This window comes from Henckelia pumila, chromosome 2 (genome assembly GCF_033568475.1).
Source record: "Henckelia pumila isolate YLH828 chromosome 2, ASM3356847v2, whole genome shotgun sequence".
Classification (NCBI taxonomy): Eukaryota; Viridiplantae; Streptophyta; class Magnoliopsida; order Lamiales; family Gesneriaceae; genus Henckelia; species Henckelia pumila.
This window is the reverse complement of record NC_133121.1, coordinates 191,056,411-191,078,211: the sequence shown is the minus strand read 5'-3', so window position 1 is coordinate 191,078,211 and position 21,801 is coordinate 191,056,411. Positions and strand designations below refer to the sequence as shown.

The 21,801-nt window shown below is 35.0% G+C and overlaps 4 protein-coding genes across 4 annotated transcripts; all 4 read left to right on the top strand.

Moving 5' to 3' along the window:
• The first annotated feature begins 682 nt into the window (after positions 1 to 682).
• LOC140879251 (uncharacterized) lies at positions 683 to 1,483 on the top strand. Its single transcript, XM_073282931.1, has one exon. It carries the CDS (start codon positions 683 to 685, stop codon positions 1,481 to 1,483), a length of 801 nt encoding a protein of 266 aa, XP_073139032.1.
• A 186-nt stretch (positions 1,484 to 1,669) lies between these two features.
• LOC140879250 (uncharacterized) lies at positions 1,670 to 4,056 on the top strand. Its single transcript, XM_073282930.1, has 4 exons — positions 1,670 to 3,144; positions 3,224 to 3,329; positions 3,413 to 3,740; positions 3,887 to 4,056. The coding sequence occupies exons 1-4, from the start codon at positions 1,670 to 1,672 to the stop codon at positions 4,054 to 4,056; spliced, it is 2,079 nt and encodes a 692-aa protein (XP_073139031.1).
• A 2,524-nt stretch (positions 4,057 to 6,580) lies between these two features.
• On the top strand, positions 6,581 to 7,447 carry LOC140879525 (uncharacterized). The gene is made up of 5 exons (XM_073283272.1): positions 6,581 to 6,616; positions 6,739 to 6,939; positions 7,039 to 7,146; positions 7,229 to 7,298; positions 7,376 to 7,447. Exons 1-5 carry the CDS (start codon positions 6,600 to 6,602, stop codon positions 7,433 to 7,435), a joined length of 456 nt encoding a protein of 151 aa, XP_073139373.1. The 5' UTR covers positions 6,581 to 6,599; the 3' UTR covers positions 7,436 to 7,447.
• A 4,000-nt stretch (positions 7,448 to 11,447) lies between these two features.
• Positions 11,448 to 14,007, top strand: LOC140884936 (uncharacterized). Its single transcript, XM_073291845.1, has 3 exons — positions 11,448 to 12,161; positions 12,367 to 13,819; positions 13,917 to 14,007. Exons 2-3 carry the CDS (start codon positions 12,695 to 12,697, stop codon positions 13,977 to 13,979), a joined length of 1,188 nt encoding a protein of 395 aa, XP_073147946.1. The 5' UTR covers positions 11,448 to 12,161; positions 12,367 to 12,694; the 3' UTR covers positions 13,980 to 14,007.
• Positions 14,008 to 21,801: the final 7,794 nt, after the last annotated feature.

Genomic DNA, 21,801 nt, shown 5'->3' with positions numbered 1-21,801 from the left:
AAATTCTTGTCTTGGCCTATTTTTTTTATTTTCTTTTAAAATTACTTCTCCCACCAAAAATTGATTACGACGGAAAGTGACGTGTGCTCAATTTTTTGGATTGGGCTTTGATATCGTAAATATCATGTCATCATATTAGAATATGCTAGCTGTTTTAAAAAAAAAAAGGAAAAAATAAAAAAAAAAGGAATATTATGCAATAATAATCTGCAAGTGTTTTAAAAATTGAATATTTAGTATAATTTGTCAAATTTTTTTTTCAAAATTGAAGTAAATTTATTATTTTTGAATAGAAATTTATATAACTTCTCAACCATGTGATGACATTGATTGGTTGCTTGATGCTGATTCATCATCCAATCATTTCATTTTCATGTATTATATTTTTATCAGATTGACTGTCCACCACTTATAATTTATTTAACCCACATATCATAAATTTAAAAAGAAATATTTTTCTCATGCAGTTGTGTAGAAAATATGAGACATGTTATATTTCATGTTATATATTTTAAAAATATGGATTATATTTTCTTATGAGTACTGTTTTTTCTGTCACAAAATTTTATGATTAGTTGGTTACTATTTGCAATTGGAGTTATGTTAAGATCTTGCTGTATGATCTACAAACTATTTTGAAGGTAGGTTCTAGATAATTTTTGGGTGATTAGCTACATCAACAATGGACAAAGAATGGATGCGTAAGGATAGGCTATCACTTGAATATGAAATCGGAATAGAGTCTTTCTTGCAATTTGCAATGAGCAATGCTAATGATCCTAATGCAATTCCTTGCCCATGTGCAAGATGTGGTAATTTGAAGAAAAAAAATGTTCAAACTATAAGGGCGCATTTGATCTATAATGGTATAGATTTGACATATCATACATGGATATGGCATGGGGAAAGATCTATGACAGTGAACTCAATGAACGGTACTGATGGATTTGGGCAAGATGAACACGCATCTTTTGCTGAAGAACCTATAGATATGGTACATGCTGTATATGATTCGTATGCTGAGAATCCAAGTCAATTCAATAAGCTACTTGAAGATGCCGAGAAAAGTTTATATCCTGGATGTACTAAATTCACAAAGTTATCTGCCATTGTGAAATTATTTAACTTGAAGGCAAAATATGGTTGGAGTGATAATAGTTTCACCGATCTACTTAGTTTGTTTCGAGAAATGCTTCCAGATGACAATGAATTGCCTTCATCATTTTATGATGCCAAGAAAAGCTTACGTGCACTAGGGATGGAATACTTGAAAATACATGCTTGTCCTAATGATTGTATCTTATACCGGAAGGAGTACGAAGATCTTGTCAATTGCCCTACTTGTGGGACATCGAGGTGGAAGTTGAGCAACAAATCTAAGGTAAAAGAAGGAGTTCCTGCAAAGGTCTTGTGGTATTTCCCACCTATCCCAAGATTTCAAAAAATGTTTCGGGATAAGACGGTATCCAAAGAGTTAACTTGACATTCTGACAAAAGAATTCGTGATGGATACTTACGTCATCCAGCTGATGCACCATCTTGGAAATTAGTTGATCGCATGTGGCCAGATTTTGCTTTCGAGACAAGAAATTTGAGATTGGCTATATCAGCAGACGGGATCAATCCCCATAGTTTGATGAGTTCTTTGTATAGTTGTTGGCCAATTTTAATGATCACATACAATCTTCCACCATGGTTGTGTATGAAGAGAAAATTTGTGATGCTCACTTTGTTGATTTCTGGTCCTAGACAACCGGGAAATGATATTGATGTTTACTTAGCACCTTTGGTTGACGGCTTAAAATGCTTATGGGATAAAGGTGTTGAAGCATACGATGCATATCGACAAGAAAGTTTCTCCCTTAGAGCTGTGCTACTGTGGACAATCAATGATTTTCTAGCATATGGGAACATGTCAAGTTGTGTTGTGAAGGGATATTATGCATTTCCTATTTGTGCAGAAAAAACTTATTCGACAAGGTTGAAGCATTGCAGAAAAATGTCATACATGGGTCATCGAAGGTTTTTACCTTCAAATCATCCGTATCGAAGACAAAAGAAGGCATTTAACGGGAACCAAGAGTTTAACACTGCACCACGTCCATTGAGCGGCCATGAAGTTTTGGAAAGAGTTGAAAGAATTAATTATCGTATGGGAAAATTCAGCGGAAAGCTTCAGTCGAAGATGGGTGATGGAGAGCAATGCTGGAAAAAGAAATCAATTTTTTTTGAACTTGAGTATTGGAAACATTTACACGTTCGACATGTTCTTGATGTGATGCATATTGAAAAAAATGTATGCGAAAGTGTCATTGGTACGTTACTTGACATTCCAGGAAAAACAAAGGATGGAGTAGCAGCAAGACTTGACCTTATGGAGATGAATGTGAGGTCTGAATTGGCACCAAGGATTGGGGATAAGAAAACGTTTTTGCCACCAGCCTGCTACACTCTAAGTAAAGATGAAAAGAGAAGTATTTGCAATTCATTATCAGGAATGAAGGTCCCCGAAGGTTACTCTTCTAATGTTAAAAACCTTGTGTCAATGAAAGATTTGAAACTTGTTGGCCTTAAGTCACATGACTATCAAACTCTAATGCAACAATTGCTTCCTGTGGCCATTCGCGGTGTCCTTCCAAAACATGTCAGAGATACAATCACTCGGTTGTGTTTCTACTTCAATGAATTATATAGTAAAGTGATGGATGTCTCGAAGTTGGATGAATTGCAAAGAGAAATTGTGATGATATTGTGTTTGCTTGACAAGTATTTCCCCCCTTCATTTTTTGATATAATGATTCATTTAACAGTTCATCTCGTTCGAGAGGTGAAATTGTGTGGACCGGTTTGGAGCAGACACATGTACCCATTTGAAAGATACATGAAGATTTTGAAAGGTTATGTGCGCAATCGCAATCGGCCTGAAGGGTGTATAGCTGAATGTTATATTGCTGAAGAGGCAGTTGAATTTTGCTCAGACTATCTTTCTAATGTCCACACAATTGGGATACCATCAAGGGACCGTGAAGTACAACGCACCAAGCCTTTGTCAAAAGCAATTGTGCACTCCGCTAGTCATAATGAGTTGCAGCAAGCACATCTTTACGTATTGACAAATGATATTGAGATTGATCCTTATATTGAGTAAGATCCTCAACTTATCAATACTTCCTTGTGCATTCAACACATTCTATTGATTTTTGAATTCTAATAATTCCATTAGGGAACACATGGTGGAGTTGAGGACAAGATTCCCTCATAAAGCAAAGTCCAAAAAGTGGTTACAAGATGAGCATAACCGAACGTTTATTACATGGTTGTATGATTTTGTAAGTTCCAAAAGAACCAAGTATAAGCATATATAAAACCCTTGCTTTCTTATGCAAAATATTAAGATTATTGTTAAATGTAGGTTGAACGTGCAATTGACCATTCCACGCATCAAATATCAGAAAGATTAAAGTGGATATCGCGTAGACCTAGAAAAAAAGTGTTAAAGTATTCTGGTTATTTGATTGATGGGGTTACTTATGCTACAAAAGAACGTGATGATGTAAGAGTTACTCAGAATTCCGGAGTAAGCTTAGTCGCAAAGACCATGCAAGTTTCCAGTGCAAAGGAAAAAAATCCAATTATGGCAGACATGGTTTTCTATGGACTTATTGAAGAAATATGGTCACTTGATTACCACAACTTTCAAATTCCAATGTTCAAGTGTCATTGGGTGGAGAATAACAATGGTATTAAAGTAGATGATCTTGGTTTCACATTAGTGAATCTGAACAGAATTGGATTTAAATCAGAAATTTTATCTTGGGAAGTCAAGCAAAGAAAGTATTTTTCGTTGAAGATCCTGAAGATCCATTATGGAGTATTGTACTTGCAGCCCCTACAAGAGAATCATTCGAGAACGCAAATGGGGACGAGCTGGAAGACATTGTAATCCACTATGAATCTTCTACCAGAGGCTTACCATCAATGGAAGTCGACGATGAAGATGACAATGAGCCCCAATGCCTTCGTGAAGATTGTGATGGAACATGGATCGACAATTAATAAATAAAGATATTATTTTGCTGTAGAAGATATATTTGTAGACAATATTGAAATGCATCTTCATTCTAAATATTATTTTGAAGACTATTTCTAATTTTATGCATCTTTGTGTATGCTGATTTTAATTCAAAAATGACTTTATTATGGTGTTTCTTACAATATTGATATTATTTTTTACTTTTTAAATGACTAGATTACATCTAGACTCAATGACATCCTTTGGGAAGCTCAAAATCAGGTCCAATGAGGAGACAATTGAAGCGTGGAGCAAGAGAATTGGGCAGCCTCCAGTAGTGATTGGGAAGGGCAAGGAAAAAGTTGCATCTACGTCGACTAACAAGAGCGTCGAGGGCAAGGAAATGCAAGAATCAGCAGACACCGAAACAACAAGAACATCTAGAGGTCGTACACATCTAGATAAACTTGCTAGGCAAAGGGTTCAGGGCATTCGGAAACAGGTAAGATTCAATAAACTTGGACAACCGGTGGGAGATGCTGCTATTGAGATGCAAAGTTACATAGGCGTACTTGCTCGAGAAATGGTGAAGATAAATTTCAAGACGTGGAAGCAAGTTCCAAATGCAGTTAAAGAATCGATATGGGAGTCTGTTAATGTAAGTAAATGACTTTCTTTGTTCACAATCTAGCACTCATATTTTTACAATATATTTAATGTTATAGGATTCTTTTTAATGTATTTCCAAATCTGATTTTTTCAGTTGTCATATGATGTTCCTGCAAGTTGGAAGAAGGGATGTTTGAATTCAACAAATAATAAGTGGCGCCAATTTAAATCTCATCTCACTCAGACATATATTATGGACAAGCTTGACAAACCAGAAGAGTTGAGTGAACCACCTAGTGGCTATGGTCTTGCAAGAGATGATTGGACTTCTTTTGTCATCACTCGCATGTCTGATGACTTCAGTGTAAGTTTAATTTTCAGTTTAGTGCAAATTAAAACACATTAATGTTCTTGACATGTGGAATGTTTCATTTGACTAGCAACTAAGCGACATCCAGAAGGAGAGAAGAAAGATGAACAAATATCCCCATCGCCTTGCTCGCAAAGGATATGCACGATATGCCGAAGAAATAGTATGTATTATTCCTTTGGCACCTTTTAATTTTTTATAGCACTTGCACAATTAACAAATTTAGTTACAAATTTATTTCTCATATGTGTAAATGGTTCGAATTTGACATATATCATTTGATTTTTCTTATTTGTAGGTAAATGATTTATGTGACGATGATGAGATCAATCGAGCACTTATTTGGAAAAAAGGAAGAGTCAATAAAGAAGGGGAGTTTGAAGGCTACGAGTTGAAAAAAACAGTAGAGAAGATTGTGAGAAACTATACAAGTACAATAATTGTATAATTTCAATAAAACCTTTTGAAATTAATTATTTCTTTCAATTGGATGACAGGATGAGTATATACATCAGAAGATTGAGGGTACATTGGAAATAAAAGGTGCGAAAGAAGATATCATCACCAAAGCGCTTAATACAGGAGAACATGGTGGACGTGTCAGGGCTGTTGGAGGTCATATCACTCCAACATTATATTTTAATGTTGGTAGATGTTTGAAGACTGACATTGTTGACCGAGAGGTGATGATTGAGCAAGGGAAAGAGTTGGTGGAGGCTAAAAAGTTAATTGCAAAACAAGATACACGCCTTGAAGAACAAGATACACGCATTAAAAAACTTGAAGCAATCATCTACAAAAATGGTGCTTGGGAGAATGACGTTGATGACAAAGGAAGTTGCTCAGTACACTTGCAACAACTGAATGATAATGAAGTGAAAATCAACAAGACTTTCCCAAGTTTTGAGGTGTTCAAAGATGTTGAAATGCGAGTTGTGGACAAAGAAATTGCTTTAAAAGTATATTAGTCGTCGTATATATTAATTAATGTTATTTACGTAAAGAGTTGTTACAATTCAATGACACAACTATTTTTTTTTTAGGGTGAATCAGTTATTTTGACCTTGGATTCTAGCACAGAAATTGTTGCATACGGAACAGTTGTTGAGGTTAATGGAGCTGGTAAGTTGCTCCATGGTCTTCCAATACCCAAAAATTGCATGCGTGTATCCATCGATGAAGCAATGCAAAAATCAGCACGTTTTCCATTTCCAATTCCCAATGAATGTGAAATTCTTGGTGATGCTGTTGGAACACATGTTGCTTGGCCAGAACATTTGGTAACTCTACGACACGAGGTAAATGAAATTTATTTAATTTCTAAGTACATATGCATTTAATTTTTGGTATTGCACCTATGTTTACATTTTCAATTATTAGAAGCATCAAAGGAAGATAACTGGCCATGCAAAAAAAAATCAGACTTTGTCGTCAAATGTGCCAAGATCGGTGCGATCGTTGTATTGTTATTATAATCAAGCTTTTGATAACGGAAAGAAATTGTCAATTCATTTGGATGAGGAGGTATTTGGAGATAACTATGAACTAAACTTGCACCTTGAGGACATCAGTCCTTTGTATTTGTTGGAGCCAATTTCAGCAAATTGTATGGTTGCTTACATATGGTAAGTTTTCAAATTGCCTTACACTTTGTTTGTTGTTTTATTAAATATAATAATCACTTGCTTTATTAGTAAGGTATGTATTATTTAATGTAATTCTGATTGTATTCTCTTCAAAATTGTAGGCATCTTTATAAGAAGTTGGTCAAGGAAAACAATATTGGTAAATTCAAATTTGTAAATCCACACAACATCCCGAATTTTCAAAGAACCACAAATGACAAAATAGGTAAAACTGAACGGTTGAACCAGAGGGCAAGCTTTTTATCAGACCAACTGATCGGTGCATTAGTTAATCAATTGGTTTTGGTGCCAAGTAGTAGCGGGTAACTAACATCCATAATATCATTTTCAATTGATTTTCTTAGACATTTGTATGTTTCGATTTCATGTGTGTGTGTAATTATGATCTTGTGTTTGTGTAGATTCCATTGGAATCTCACTGTCATTGAACCTCACAAAGAAATGGTTTACTTGTTGGATTCTGCAAGTCAGCGAATTCGCGATGACGAATGGAAATATGTCGTGGAAATGTGAGTTCATAATTAATTTTAAGTATTAATTTATTTTATTATGAAAACTCATAAATCATATATTTTAAATGTATACATGAAGGGCATTAAAATTGTTCAATTCAAACAAAGGAAAGAAAGGAAGAAAGCATGTCCAATGGGAAGTAATCAGCGTATGTGTACTTCTATTTCAATCTAAAATATTGGGTATACTAGCCATTAAAATTTTGACATTTTTACAGGCTCCTAGACAACCAGATATGAAGCAATGCGGTTATTATGTGATGAGATATATGAGGCAAATTACTGAAAAAGTTGCAACTATCGAGGGAGATGCACTACGTTCGATTGTAATATCATCTTCGTCAATATCTCATATATTTGGAAGTTATCTACTTATCAATTTTTAAATTATTTTAGTTTTGTTTCAAGCTCATATACATTTTTGTTTGTGTTCACAGTTCACAAAAGCAGAGTACTCTCAAGAAGAAATTGATGAAGTGCGATCTGAGGTAGCCGAATGCATACAAGATGATATCTATGAATAGGTATGTACATGAGTTCGTCATATTGAGTTTGAATAGGGCTGTTTTGAGCTGCATTTTGGGAATGTGTTTGGAGTCTACTTTGAGTTGTATTGGTGGTTATTTTGTGGCTATTTTGGAGGCTGTTTTGGGGGTGCTTTTAGAGCTTGTTTGGAGCGGCTTTGAGAGGTGATGGGGCTGTTTTGGATTGATTTTGGAGGGTGTTTGGAGTCTATTTTGGGGCTGTTTGGAGGTTGTTCTGGGGCTGTTTGGAGGCTGTTTTGGGTGTGCTTTTAGAGCTTGTTTGGAGCGGCTTTGAGAGGTGATGGGGCTGTTTTGTATTGATTTTGGAGGGTGTTTGGAGACTATTTTGGGGCAGTTTGGAGGTTGTTCTGGGGCTGTTTGGAGGTTGTTTTGGAGTCCACTTTGGGTTGTATTGGTGGTTGTTTGTGTCTATTTTAGAGGATGTTTTGGGTTGGTTTTTGAGCTTGTTAGGAGTGGATTTGAGAGGTGATGGGGTTGTTTTGAACTGCTATTGGAAGGTTTATGGAGTCTATTTTGGGGCTGTTGGGAGGCTGTTCTGGGGCTGTGTGGAGCGGTTTTGGAAAGTGCTGAGGGTTGTTTTGAGTTTGCTTCTTTTGTGGAGAATGTTTGTGGCTTTCTCGAGAATATCATGTTCATTATCAAATTTTATTCAACTCATTGCAGACTTGGTATTTTGTGGAGTTGTTTGGAGATTTTTTTTGGGATGTTATGAGACTATTGTGACTTCATTAACTTTATTTATTCTTCTCTATAGGAATGCATGGAATGATATCTTAGAAGATGCACAAGTACTGGAGAAAGTTTATCAGCAAAGCAAGATATTTTGGGTTTGATATGCACGATTATCTATCTTTTTGGGGTGTTTTTTCGTTTTGTAAACTTGGTTCAAAACTTTTTGGCATATTTTATGTCTCGTTTAGTTACTGGTAGATTGTGAATTTTTTGATAAATCGTCTATTGTAATTCAAAGATGTATTTTCTTAATTAATGCTATTTTGGTGATGTTTAGTTTTATTTTATATAAACTGTTTTAATTACTTCAAAGTTTTTTTTCTTAATTATAAAATAATTTAAGTATTAAATATTAAATATAAATCAAAAGTATTTATAATTTCATTATTAATAAAAAAAATATTTTTGCCTAAAAGACAACGGATTTTTCACGTTGTCAAAGTGTTGTCAATCTCAAGTGATAACAACGGTTTTTATTTGTTGTAAAACTGTTGTTTATTGCACCCAAAGACAACGGTGTAAAAATGTTGTAAAACCGTTGTCTATATCACCCAAAGACAACACATTAAAAATGTTGTCAAACTGTTGTCAAATATACAAAACCACAACAGTGAAAAACCGTTGCACAACTGTTGTCGTATATCCAAAGACAACAGTTTTTCACCGTTGTCTATGAGCGCCCCTTTCAACAACAGTGCTTTTAACAACAGTTCTCTGGGGCCTACGACAACGGTTAATAACCGTTGTTAATGACCGTTTTTCTTGTAGTGGATCTATAGACAGACCTGTTTACAAGAGCAAATGTGTGCTTTCACTAACATTGGATGACTGTGTTATGCCTCGTTGTCGTCCTGACCCTTTCAAGTATCATATTACCATGTGTTTTTAAGTTCACTGTCCATGCTAATGTATGTACTTTTTTTACTGGTTTATCTTGTAATGTTTGTAGCATAAGGTTTCATGTTGATTTGGTTTATTTAATTCTTAATTACAAGTTCAATGAAGATGTGCTTTCACCATATGTCAAGAAGTACAAAACTATCTTACATACGGGAGAGGTATCGACTATCTGAATTCCCAAAAATTATGTGCCTGACATGCTTATTTATTTATATTCATTGTTTTGAGATGATGATCGATTCTGGTTCTTAGATTCTTGCCATGGAAAGTTCATGATACTTGAGATGATATTCCATGAATTTAAGTATTTATTGATGTACTATGTTAGCTCATCTGTATTCAAACCTGTGAAGATTGTCATTGTTTATCGCGTGTGTTAGCTTTATTGTCACTATAGAAGTTTTTGTCATTGTGTTCATCAACCTTTTGACAACCATTTCACATAAATGGTTACTGGTCTGTCCTTGTGTGTCTGACTTGTTTGTTGCATCGTGAAGTTCACAGCAGTTTTGTAGTGTTGGAGATGATTCCTGCTTAATACTGTGGGACACAAGGATTGGTAACAGTCCAGTCGTAAAGGTTAGTCGGATATTTTTTTCATTTGTTAATAGCTTTTCTTGCTTTGGTTCCTTTTGGAAATTACTCAACATCAGTTCGGTGTATTCTTAATGACAAGTTTTCCTTATTTTGAACTCTGCCAATCTCAAATGGTCTGGATTTCTTGAGCATAAGAAATGAACTAATTCACATTCCGTTAATTACCATGAACCACTTCATTTAAATGTTTATATTTTTATAAGCATAGTTGCTGCCCATATTTGATATTTGATTTGATCTTACATCCAGTAGCATTTGTTTTAATATCTTTTTTCTTTTGTTTATAATTCATGCTATCTCCATTTACGTACAATCCCCGGCAATTCTTGTTTATAACAAGACTTCATGGACATAATTGATCTTAACTGAACCTTTAGTGTGAGGTGAGGAAGATATTTGATAAAACTGTCTCTGTGCTATTTAACGGTCTAATACTTTTTACAATGGATGAATTTGTTGGACTGAATCAAATTTCCTATATCCAGGATTTCTTTAATGTTTTTATAACTTGCATAGGTCTGAATTTTATCCATGTTTGCATTTGGCAGGTTGAACTGGAAAGATTGCGCCTTCTATGTGAAAGAATTATCAAAAGGGGGAAATTGAAGGTAAGCTCTGCGTTTGTTACTCGCAAGCATACTTGTGGAGTACTAAAATTTTCTTCATGTTTTGTTATTTTCAGCACGAATTGGTTACTTGCATGCTCACATCATATCCTTGCTTCAAGTCGAGACTAGCTCGGGATGCTAAATATGCTGAAGGGATGATTCAAAGTCTATCGTGATTAATGCATAACTTTTTTTATAGTGATTATTGAGTTAGAATTCGATAAATTTGAATTTTGAATGATTTATAATATTGTATGAAATTTTATTTTCGAAATTTTGAATTTTGATTAATTTATAATACGAAAATTTTTGTATTAAATTTAATTTTTTTTTGTTTTTTTATCTGAAAAAAGACGACGTTTTTTCACCGTTGTCGTATGCGGTTTAAAACTGTTGTTTAAGACACTCTTAATAAAAAGACACGTTGAAATACAACGGTTAAAAATCGTTGTCTTTAAAGAAAAACGTTGTCGTAGTCTCATAATGACAGCGAATTTATAACTTCTTGTTGGGCGTGCTATAACACCATCAATTACAACAGTTGCCTTTTGGCGTTTTTGTTGTAGTAACGCACCTTCAGGTCCAAGATCCTCGACATGTTGCGTTACTACATGAACCGCTTGTAGGGAATCCTAATATATGCAAATATTTAAGAGCCCGAGTAAGAGTTAGTTTGGCAGCAAAAAATGAGTTAGGTTGGCACTACTTAATTATTGGCGTTGAAGTTTCTATGAAATTTGTAGCAAGCCCAAGTCAAAGTTAATAAATGTGATGGATGGGGGGTGTTGGGTAGGAACAAGAGCCAAACATTAATTATTATGAATACCATTTCCTAATTAACTTGTGATTCCAATCAAACACAATATTAAAGTAAGATGAGATCAAACAACTCTGGTATGAGAAGAAGAATTTAGCGGTCGAGGAACCAAAAATGTCTGGCGAACATGACTTGTATTCTAACATAACTGAAATTGAGGGGTGTAATTATATATATGAAGAGGCTTCATCAGTCATTGAATTCAAACACAACTTGGGGGCTGAATTCTTGGAATCGGAAAAAGGACGGAGCGAGGGATGGGTTTTTTGGTGGCCGGAAAGAGACCATGAGGGATCGATATCATCATCAGCCAACAAAGACATTATTTCGGGTCGAACAGTCCCAGAGAGGGTCACACTTGCTCTAAAAACAATGTCAGAAAAATTTGTGTATGGGCGATATTCATTGGTGCAATTTTGGTCACCGAAAGAGATGGAGGGCCGGTGTTATCTCACCACTATGGGCCAACCCTTTTCTGTGAAACATCTTCACAAAGGACTGTGTTGGCACATAAAGAAATGCATGGAACATGAATATCATGTTTATGATGGCGCAGAAGATGAGCATCTTGGACCGCCTGGACGAGTTTTTAGAAACGGCCGTCCTGAATCCAGTCCGGATCTGCTCTTCTATTCTAACAAAGAGTTTCCACTCCGAGTTCATTCTGCCAACTGCGGTCTAAGATCATATTATGCAATGCCAGTATTTGATTTGAAGTACAAGCACTGCATTGGTGTACTCGAGTTCATGGATTATCAAGGGATGGAACACTATTCAGCTTATTCGATAAGGGACATTTATTATGCACTTCAGGTTTTCTCCTGTCTTATATAATCTTTGTGTGCTAGTATGCTTAATTGCCAAGAAAAAAAAAAAGGAAGAAAATTAAAAAGTTGCTTCTATTTCATGATGTAAACTTTTCTAAACTTTTCTGAGAGTACGTCAGTGCATGCATGAAGCTAATCCAGCTGATAATATATACCAATGCACATTTTTCTTTTGTATGGTCTGTGCACAGGTAGCAGATATGAGATCAACTCATACTTCTTCTGATAAGGTAAACGATTCAGAATCATATTTTACGAAGACGTACAAACATATATATATATATACTAAAACCAACTTCCATTTTTCTTGGGCGTGTATATATATATGTTAGCTTTATTTCGAACTACGTACTAATTTCTTCAATCAATCCAACTTATGATCACAAATGTCAGCCGCAAACACGACGTAATGTCAAGGCAGTGCTGCAATTGGCTATTAAGGAAGTGCCCCAACTTCATTTGGCACAGGTTTGGGTGCCTTGCAAGCAGTGTTGTAGTATCGGTAATTACGTCTACTGCATGGAACGAGCAATCCATGTAACAGATTCACAAGTGGAGCACGCCTCTCCACGCCCGGCATTTCATGACGCTTGTGCATTCCTAAATTTACAAAATGGACAAGGGATTGCTGGTTTAGCACTTCTCTCTGAAAGCAAGTCATGTTTTTGCCGAAACTTAAATGATTTTGGCATATCTGAGTACCCCATGGCACATTATGCGCAACAAGCAAGATTTTCCTCTTGTTTTGCAATTTGTGCGAGCACTAGCAAGGAGAATGAAACACAGGTTTTCGAGTTCTTTCTTCAACTTGGAAGTAGAGATGATGCATATATTTATTCTATTTTTGGCTTACTAATTCACATAATGAAGATGAAACTAAAAAGATTTAAGATTGCAAATGGAGGACACCTTCTGGAGAAATATTTAGCAACCGATGAAGTTCGACATCAGCATCCCTTTAAATGTCCAATTATTCACAACCGCTTAGGACAAATTAATCAACATTCTAATGAAAATGTTGCAAAGCGGATAGGATGTAATGCAACGTATTCACTTTCTGAATTCAGAGAATACTTGCATGAGCCCAATTTGTCTTGCTTACCTGTTCCATTGACATATGAAAATGGATGGATTTGTTGGAGAGAAAAGGGAGATCATGAAAATAATTCATTAATGCCATCGCTCAGCCCATCACTTCAAAAGAAGGTCAAATTCTTGCTTGGTGAAATATTGTCTTTATGTACTTGTGACCCCTCTATCATACAACTCTGGGCACACGAAACGATTGAAAATAGATCATGTCTATCAACTTCGAATCAGCCATTTGCTCTTGGTCTCCTTTATAAAGGATTGTGTCAGTATAGGAAGCAATGTATGGACAGTTACTATTACGTGGGCAATGGAGCAACAGATGATGAACTTGGTCCCCCCGGACGCGTGTTTTTGAGTGGACTACCAGAATCATCTCCGGACCTACGTCTTTATTCGGCAAAAGAGTTTCCACTTCAGGATCATCTTGCTAACTATCACACAAGAAGATATTTGGCTTTACCCTTGTTTGACTTGCATCATGAGAAATGTATTGGGGTACTAGAGGTGGTTGGATGCCCTTATAAATATAAAGACATCGAAAAGATAATAGAGGTAATTTTCTGCTCTCCCTCTGTTGCCTCCTCAAGTTAAGTACAATTTACAACAAACTAGATGGTACTAATGGAACGATATTATCGATTATTTGCAGGCTGTTAATATGAGATGGAAGCATGTCAGTTACAGTTCATGGTTCAAAGCAAGTCACTCGTAAACCTCTCTTTTCAGTTAGATAATACTCAAATATACATGTATATATCTATGTCTTATGTGTTCCTCTCTATTGAAAGAAAATTCGAAAGTTCTTCTTGTAAGTTGATTTAGATAGAATACTTCTCTGCTCCTCTGTTTGGAAAGTGCATCTTGTAAGGGATTTTTAATCAGAGGGGAAAACAACACAATGCCTTGTGCTTGACATGCATCTGCACCACTGTCTTGCTCGTGTGCAGGGCATTCAGGCCGCCGCCCTAAGGCTGCCCGAGGCATTGAACCTAGCTTCCAGGACATTCAAATATAGGATTAAGAGTAAATCAAGTATCACAATGAAACGAGTGCTCGGGCCGATTAAAAATGCCTGAACTGACCTTGTTGTCTATAAAATATAGCCTATATACACATGAGAGTTACAAATTGGATTGCAAGCCGTAGTACTCCTTACTTCTTTTCATGTAGCCTACTCAATCTAGAAGCTATATGATAGTTTTCTGTTCATATTATTTTGAGTTATTAAGTTGCCAACTTGTGCCATATTTTCCTTGGCTCTTAACTTATCATCTTCAGGCTTGATTATCACAAAAATCCAATAACAGAATTTTTATTTATTTTTAAAATAATCACCAAAATAGTTTGGATTGCTCGATACATTGCCAAGGTTGAGTGTTGAATATTCCTGCATGGTCTCGTCCAACTTGATATATATATTGATGTACGTGTTATTCTACAATATATTGGCAAGTTTAGATGTTAAATCCTATGGGGAAGAGTCAGAAGTTTAATTGTTAGGAATCAAGAGAGTGAGAGTGACACAGAATTATTGGTTCCGTTTGGACATGTACTTTAAAACCATTTTTAGTGTTTCATAAGTAAAGAAAACTTAAATACGCGTTTGGACAAGATTTTTGTAAAATGTTTTTAAAAAAATGTTCTTTAAGTATATAATTTGCAATTCTACTCTTGTAACTGGCATGTTCTTTTTATTTTTGATAATATTATCGTGAATTTTCATTTTTAATCCGATAACTTATATATATATATATATATATATATATATATTTATTTTTGGTCCTTGTATGGTTTTTTTTTTACGGACTAACAGGATGGACTCCGGTCAAAATAGGAACAAAAGTGAAAAAAATACAAGGTATGATTACAGTAATTAACTTGCCAACTGTTTCATGTTCAATCCAGATAGTTGGAGGCCAAAAACTAGCAATAATTGAAATCAACGAGATGCTTGAGTTGGTGATCAAGAGTCCCCTCTTACAAGTGGCGTCGGTTTGGATCTCTTCCAGCAAAAGCTCCGATGTCGTCGATGTTCAAATGAATTACTTTGAACGTATAATAATTAGTTCCATTTGTAGAAAAGATCCGAGGATACGCAAATTTTGTAAAGCATGTAAGTTCCATCAAGTACAGTCGAGAAAGGGAGGTTTTGGAAGACTGGTAGATTCTCAACAAAAAATGTTGTTTTGCAAAAGTTTTGGTGATTCGAGCAAGACGGAACAACCCTTGGCACATCATGCACAAGTAGCTAGATTGGATACTTATTTTGCAATTTGTTTGCAAAGTTGGCATACGGGGGATGATTTTTATGTCATAGAGTTCTTTGTGTCACCTGGCAGCAACAAAGATGGATATCTACAGTCTTACTTAAGCTTTCTGCTATCAATAATGAAGGAGAAACTCAAGAGTTTTAAGGTCGCATCCGGTAAACAACTGGGAAAGGAATTAGTGTTTGAAGTTGGGGAATTGGGTTACCAGAATCTTGGTCATTGCATTGGTCCCTCAAGTAATGTTATAAAACATTTTATGCCTGATTCTGCTAACAGTGTTGAGGCAGCTGGAGAAGGATATGTCGACATGTATGAAAGATTGGAAGGTATAACTTTAATGTTTTTTTTTTAAAAGTAACTTTATTAAATTCAAGATAATAATTTATATCTTCCTTGGCTTTTAAATACTATCTCGAAATTTCTTTTAACCCAATATTTTATCAGTTTTATGGAAACATTGTAAGAAATTTAACATAATGAATAAATAAATTCGATCTACGTACGTATGACCATAACATGTAAATTTCGACATGCGGAAAAATAAAAGCAGGAACGATCTAACTTCTAGTCATTGATATTGAGATGAATTAGAGAGATCCCATAAACTTCGAAGATCACGAACACCGAGAAAAAGATCTTCTAAACATTTATGCAATTTTATGAGATGGTGTATTTTCTGAATAACTGCATAGATTTAGGAAATTTGTATGCCACTGTTTATAGATGTCATCTAACCATTATACAGATTCAAGATTTGGCAAATATTGATGATATTTTTCGGGGATATGGTAATTCAAATCTTAAAATATTTACCATCTTAATCCAGATAATATTCTTGATTTGTGCTTTCTTTCAAATATGAGATATCTCTCGTATTTATCTTGATGAAACATGTTGACCATATTTTAATGACTAAATAAAATAATATTTAAAATAATTTAACAAACATATGTGTGCATTACGTATGTAGCAATTGAATCATCATTCAAGAGGGCACGCACCATTGCACAAAGCACTCAACAACTTGCTAACATCTATACGGAGGACGCGCGACAATGTAGTGACTATTAATGCAAAGTATAAAGACCAAACCTTGAATATTTGTGAAGCTCATGGAAGAAGTGGCAAAAGGACTAAACCTGAGTATTGGAAGTTTCAGATTGAAGTACCAAGGCATAGAAGATGACTGGATTTTATTAACATGTGATGGCGATTTTTCTACATGTACCAAGAGCTTGAGAGGGAAGAGAACTGTGGATGCCTTGGTTGAGTTAGTTTCCGCCTGAGTTTTCTTGAGTTCTTCGCCTTTTCGATCTCCTGGTCTAGATCATTGAACTTGATCTCTCATGTTAGTTTCTCTCAACTATATATCTCAGTTATCTTACTTCCAAGACTGTGAATTAATCTTTTGAATAATGTTAATTCTGTCCATGCTATTCCATGATTATATATTTGTTCTTCACTCTTATTTTGTTGATGAGAAAATATGATCTCTTAGCTAAAAGAGAACAAGACTTCAGAGACAGAAAAATTGGTTTCTAAATATCAGATTTCCGTCTTAGAATGAAATATGAGAAAAAAAAATTTCCGTCTCAAAAATCTGTTTAAGAAATCGCATCTCAGAGTTTGAGACAAAAAAAATTTGTTTCTAATTTTAGAGACGGATTGTAAATCCGTTTATGATCCCGTGTTAACTTTACTGAAATGATTACACATCCAAATTCGAATTCGGTCTCTAATCTAGTCTTAATATCTGTCAAAAATCGATCTCAAATAATACACTAAATATACTTTATAAATCCATCTATTATTATCAATTTTGTTTACAAATTTATCGTTAAATTTTCTCACTAATTATGGCAGAATCCATAATCTTTACATCTCACAAAAAAATAAAAATTATAAATAAAGATTAACTAAATCAACTGATTTTAAAAATAAAAAAAAATGAATAATAAACATATGAAACTATCCACAAAGAGTACCAAGTAATAAACATTACACAAATAAATAATGAATCCAACTATAACCAAATAAATAAAAAGTCAATACCCCTAAAAAATTGATCTTTAAATCCCCTATCACGTCACGAATTCCAAACCGCCCTGCAAACAAGTGATTTGTATAGACCACCTCCTGAATCATTTGACGAACCATCTCTCTTAGGTTTTCTTCTCATTGTCTAACTTCCTCAATAAGTTGTTCTTCTCTATGCTTATTTTCCATGATTACATGTTCCAGTTTCTCCTTACTCTCTTCAATCTCTTCTTCCTCGTTGCACGCATCTCTTCAATTTATGTAGAAAACTCATTGTTTATCTCATTACAACGTGTCTCGTTACTTGCTGGAAACGAACTTCCACAACATGCTCTTTCAAAATTTTGATCACGACCATATCCATACACCCTTCCCTTTGTTGGGAAACCAGCCACATCATACCAAGCCGTGAGATCAAATGAAGGATTAGAAGATTGATAATCAAATTTTGTTTTTCCCTGTACTTTTCTTGTTCAGATCATAATTAGCTTGATTCGTTCTAATACATATAAAGAAACACCAGATAAAAATGCTGAAAAAAGTTTAAAATTATAATTGGAGAAACCTTATCTCATATCAGCAAGTCAAATGCAAGAAAACTAAGCACATAAAGCCCAAGGTTAATCATACAAGAATGCTAGAAGCCTAGAAATGTCAAATGCTAGAAAGTTCAGCACACAAAGCCCAAGGTTAAACATTCAAATAACAACACCTTGTTTAAAGTTTCTGGCCTAACGTGAGAACATAAAAAATTCAATATGACAACATAATTGCTTGAATCGATAACATATATGCATATATATTAGATTGAATGATACCGAGATTTATATGCTACTCAAAAAACACGTTAACTAATACTATATATGTGCATAATTCGTTTCCAAATTAACAAAAAAAAATATTAAAAAATTACAAAAATAACTAAACAAGTTCTGACTCACACTAATACTTTTTGATTTAGTGTCTACGAACTCCCCAGTTCCTTGCTTCTTCTTATTCATACGTTCAAAGACTTCAAATAGATCTACTTCTCGTCCCAACTCATTTTTCTGTTATTATACATGAAATATAAAGAAAAATTATATATTAGATTTGATAGATCTAACTGGAATATGATTAAAAGTATTCAACAAGGGAGATGTAAATTATTTGGATTGAAATTAGAAAATAAGATTTACCATTCTCTCTCGGTGTGCCCCAAAAGAGATAGAACCCCCAGCATGTCTTGTAATTGATCCATCTTTCTTTGTCATCCGATTTTTTCTTGCAGATTCACATTTCATAATATGTTTTTATTTACTTCGGTGATTCTGAACTAACTCATTTCATATAGTTTTTTCCATCCAGTCGGCCCCCTACCTATCATATCCATTATGTCATGATCTTCTTCCAAATCTTCATATGCAGATGCTAATGCATATTTTTAAGCTAAATGAATCGCTAATCTATATCTCTCACCCGCATTTTCATTCCACACTTTTTTCATCTATCTATCAGTATGATTATCCCATTTATATTTCGACTGCATTATTTTCAACAAATAGTCAATAATTATAGAGAATATTAAAAGTGAACTAGTTCATAAAGATATATATATATATATATATATATATATATATATATCTAACCTTATTATATTTAAAATTATTACATACCTTAAAATGGTCTCACAACAAATCCTTGGTGTCCTTAGGCACTTTCTTACAAGTCGGCCTTGCTTCTTTTATGGCCCCTTTAATATCATTTGAAATTTCAGGAGGAACCTCAATTTTAACAAAACTAAAACAACCAAAAATGAATGTAGAAATGTACAATGTATTGAATATTTATCAATATTACTAAATTTAAAAGGTGACATAATTACTTATTCATGACGACATTGATAGGAGTCTGTCGATCTATGTTTGTTGAGCCTGGAATTTTAGAGCCTTGATTAGGTCCTCTTCATCAAGCCATTGATGAACTACCTTCTTCATGACAAGAATTGCTGATGATATCATTTTCTGATATCGATCTCTCCTATAACAATTCAATTGGTATGTATAATAGGTGGTAAATCCATCTATATTTAGATGTGTCAAGTAAAAGACAAAAACAACATAACGGAACTTCACAGACATATAACTATAATCTTCTAGAAATTCGAATACCTATGTCATTGTTTCGCGAATTGACAACTATTCTTGATGTGTCATGTTGTCTACGATGGTTATGATTGAAATAAATGTTATCTTCCCAATTGATTTTTCAACATGCGAATGATTTAAAATCATTAATTCTTCATCCTCATCATGTAGCCTACTAGTTAGCCATGTCCTTCGTCCCTCGTCCTCGTCCACCCTAGTAGCTTGATTCCTTAAGTTAATCAACTGCCTAAACATGATTAAGGGGGTTCCTAAATGGTTACAAGGGCTTCAAGTTATTGGACAGCTCGGAAGCTCCGAAGAATTGTTCGGAAGGTGCGTTGTACTTTGGAGGAAGAGGGTGAGTTCAGAAGCTTCGAACTCAAGATCAGAAGGTCCGATCGCCTTTGGACAAGAAAGTATGTGCTTTCTGATTGGTGACTTGATGTGACATATATTGGAAGCTCCGAACCCTAGTTCGGAAGGTCTGAACTCTGTCGGCAGCAGTGTGTTGTCCAATCAGAGACACGTGTTTGGTGGATAGAGATCGGAACCTCCGATAGAGAGATCGGAAGTTCCGAATTCCGATCGAAAGGTCCGATCATTGCCTTTAAATAGGGGCTCGAGGCAGCCATTTCTTCGCACAATTCTCACTTCTCTCTTGACTTTTAGCTCGATTCTAGCGGTTTTAGGCGTCAATTCGAAGGTTGGAAGATAGCAAGGCGCTACCAGGATCGTAGCGAATTTGTGCCTTGCTTTTGAGGCAATTGTATCAAAGGGCTAACGACGGACACATGTATAAGTTTAGAATCTGATTAGCTTTCGTGAGTAACTATTAGTCTAGTTAAGGTTTTTAGTAGACAATAAGTGATATGATGATTATCTGCTTATGGGCTTGGACTAGAGAGTCAGTGTTGCTAGGTTGCTTAAGTTACTTAATAGAGGTACAGGCGTACTATCCATGATATACTGGTTGAGTGTACATGTACTATGTTTTCATGGTTTATATAGCATGAATTATGTGCATTTATTATTCCATGGTTATTACTGTTACATGTATTATCATGTTGAGCATATAACTTGATATTACCAGTAGAGGGGTTGCTCAGCCCCAACATATTATGGATGAATTTCGTGGATTCGGGTTCGGTTACTTTTATCCACTTATTCTTATGGTATGAGAGTACCTTCTGATGCGACGGCCCAGCGTGCTATATACCATGATGCCTATTGTTTGACCAAGAGTTTTCTACCGTGATAGGTTTTCGGTACCCTTTATTTATATTAAAATTCATGGCATATGTATACTTATACTTTCGTACTGAGCGTTGTTAGCTCACGTCCTTGGTTTTTGGTTCTGGACATCCCTTTCTATGAGGCAGAGTTTAGGCTGGACGGACCATGAGGTAGCGATCTTTGAGCTACAACAGGTTGGATTTGTACCGTACCAGGTTTTTATTAGTGGATTTTTAGTACTATTATTCGTTGAGGTTGTATAACATTTGGCTACACTTTATTTCAGTATCAGTTGTATTCCACCAGTGGTTTTTAGTGAAAGAGTGGGTGCCCGGTGAGCCAACTTGTGGCTAAGGGCTTTGATGACTCTATGTACAAACAATCTTTTGTTTAATATAATTTACACTTTTATAATGGCGTCTACTTTATCTTTTATCATATTATTATGTTGTGACATACTATAAGATGTTTAGATGAAGACCTTGAATATACTATAGTGTATGTAAGATGTGGTGGCACATGGGGATGGCTATCATGAAACACATCTTATAGTCACTGTATATTCTAAACAGTTCCTAGTCGATTGAGCCGTCCGTTAATAAGGATAAGGATCGCTCGAGATTGAGACTAGCATTTGCGATGCCGAGTACCACGTTTCATTGGTATGAAACATAGAGATGTTCAAAGCATGCAAATGGATATTCATACGATGAATGATCGAACTACCCTATCCGGACTTTCCAAGTGGTTATCACTTATCGAGTGGATAAAGTCCGCGGTTTTGGTTGTACACCATTAGTCCTTACTACTTGAAACATCATTGAGACTCTATATGCTAGTACTGTACTTTGACTCGTTTACCGACTCT

Excerpts from the sequence above, each read along its gene's own strand:
- LOC140879250 (XM_073282930.1), top strand. The coding sequence starts at position 1,670 with ATGATCACATACAATCTTCCACCATGGTTGTGTATGAAGAGAAAATTT. Across the intron at positions 3,145-3,223 it reads GAGATTGATCCTTATATTGA|GGAACACATGGTGGAGTTGA; the intron begins GTAAGATCCTCA and ends TAATTCCATTAG. Across the intron at positions 3,741-3,886 it reads TTGGGTGGAGAATAACAATG|CCCCTACAAGAGAATCATTC; the intron begins GTATTAAAGTAG and ends TTGTACTTGCAG.
- LOC140879525 (XM_073283272.1), top strand. Across the intron at positions 6,940-7,038 it reads TTGGTGCCAAGTAGTAGCGG|ATTCCATTGGAATCTCACTG; the intron begins GTAACTAACATC and ends GTGTTTGTGTAG. Across the intron at positions 7,147-7,228 it reads TGGAAATATGTCGTGGAAAT|GGCATTAAAATTGTTCAATT; the intron begins GTGAGTTCATAA and ends GTATACATGAAG.
- LOC140884936 (XM_073291845.1), top strand. The coding sequence starts at position 12,695 with ATGGAACGAGCAATCCATGTAACAGATTCACAAGTGGAGCACGCCTCT. Across the intron at positions 13,820-13,916 it reads ACATCGAAAAGATAATAGAG|GCTGTTAATATGAGATGGAA; the intron begins GTAATTTTCTGC and ends GATTATTTGCAG.
- LOC140879251 (XM_073282931.1), top strand. The coding sequence starts at position 683 with ATGGACAAAGAATGGATGCGTAAGGATAGGCTATCACTTGAATATGAA.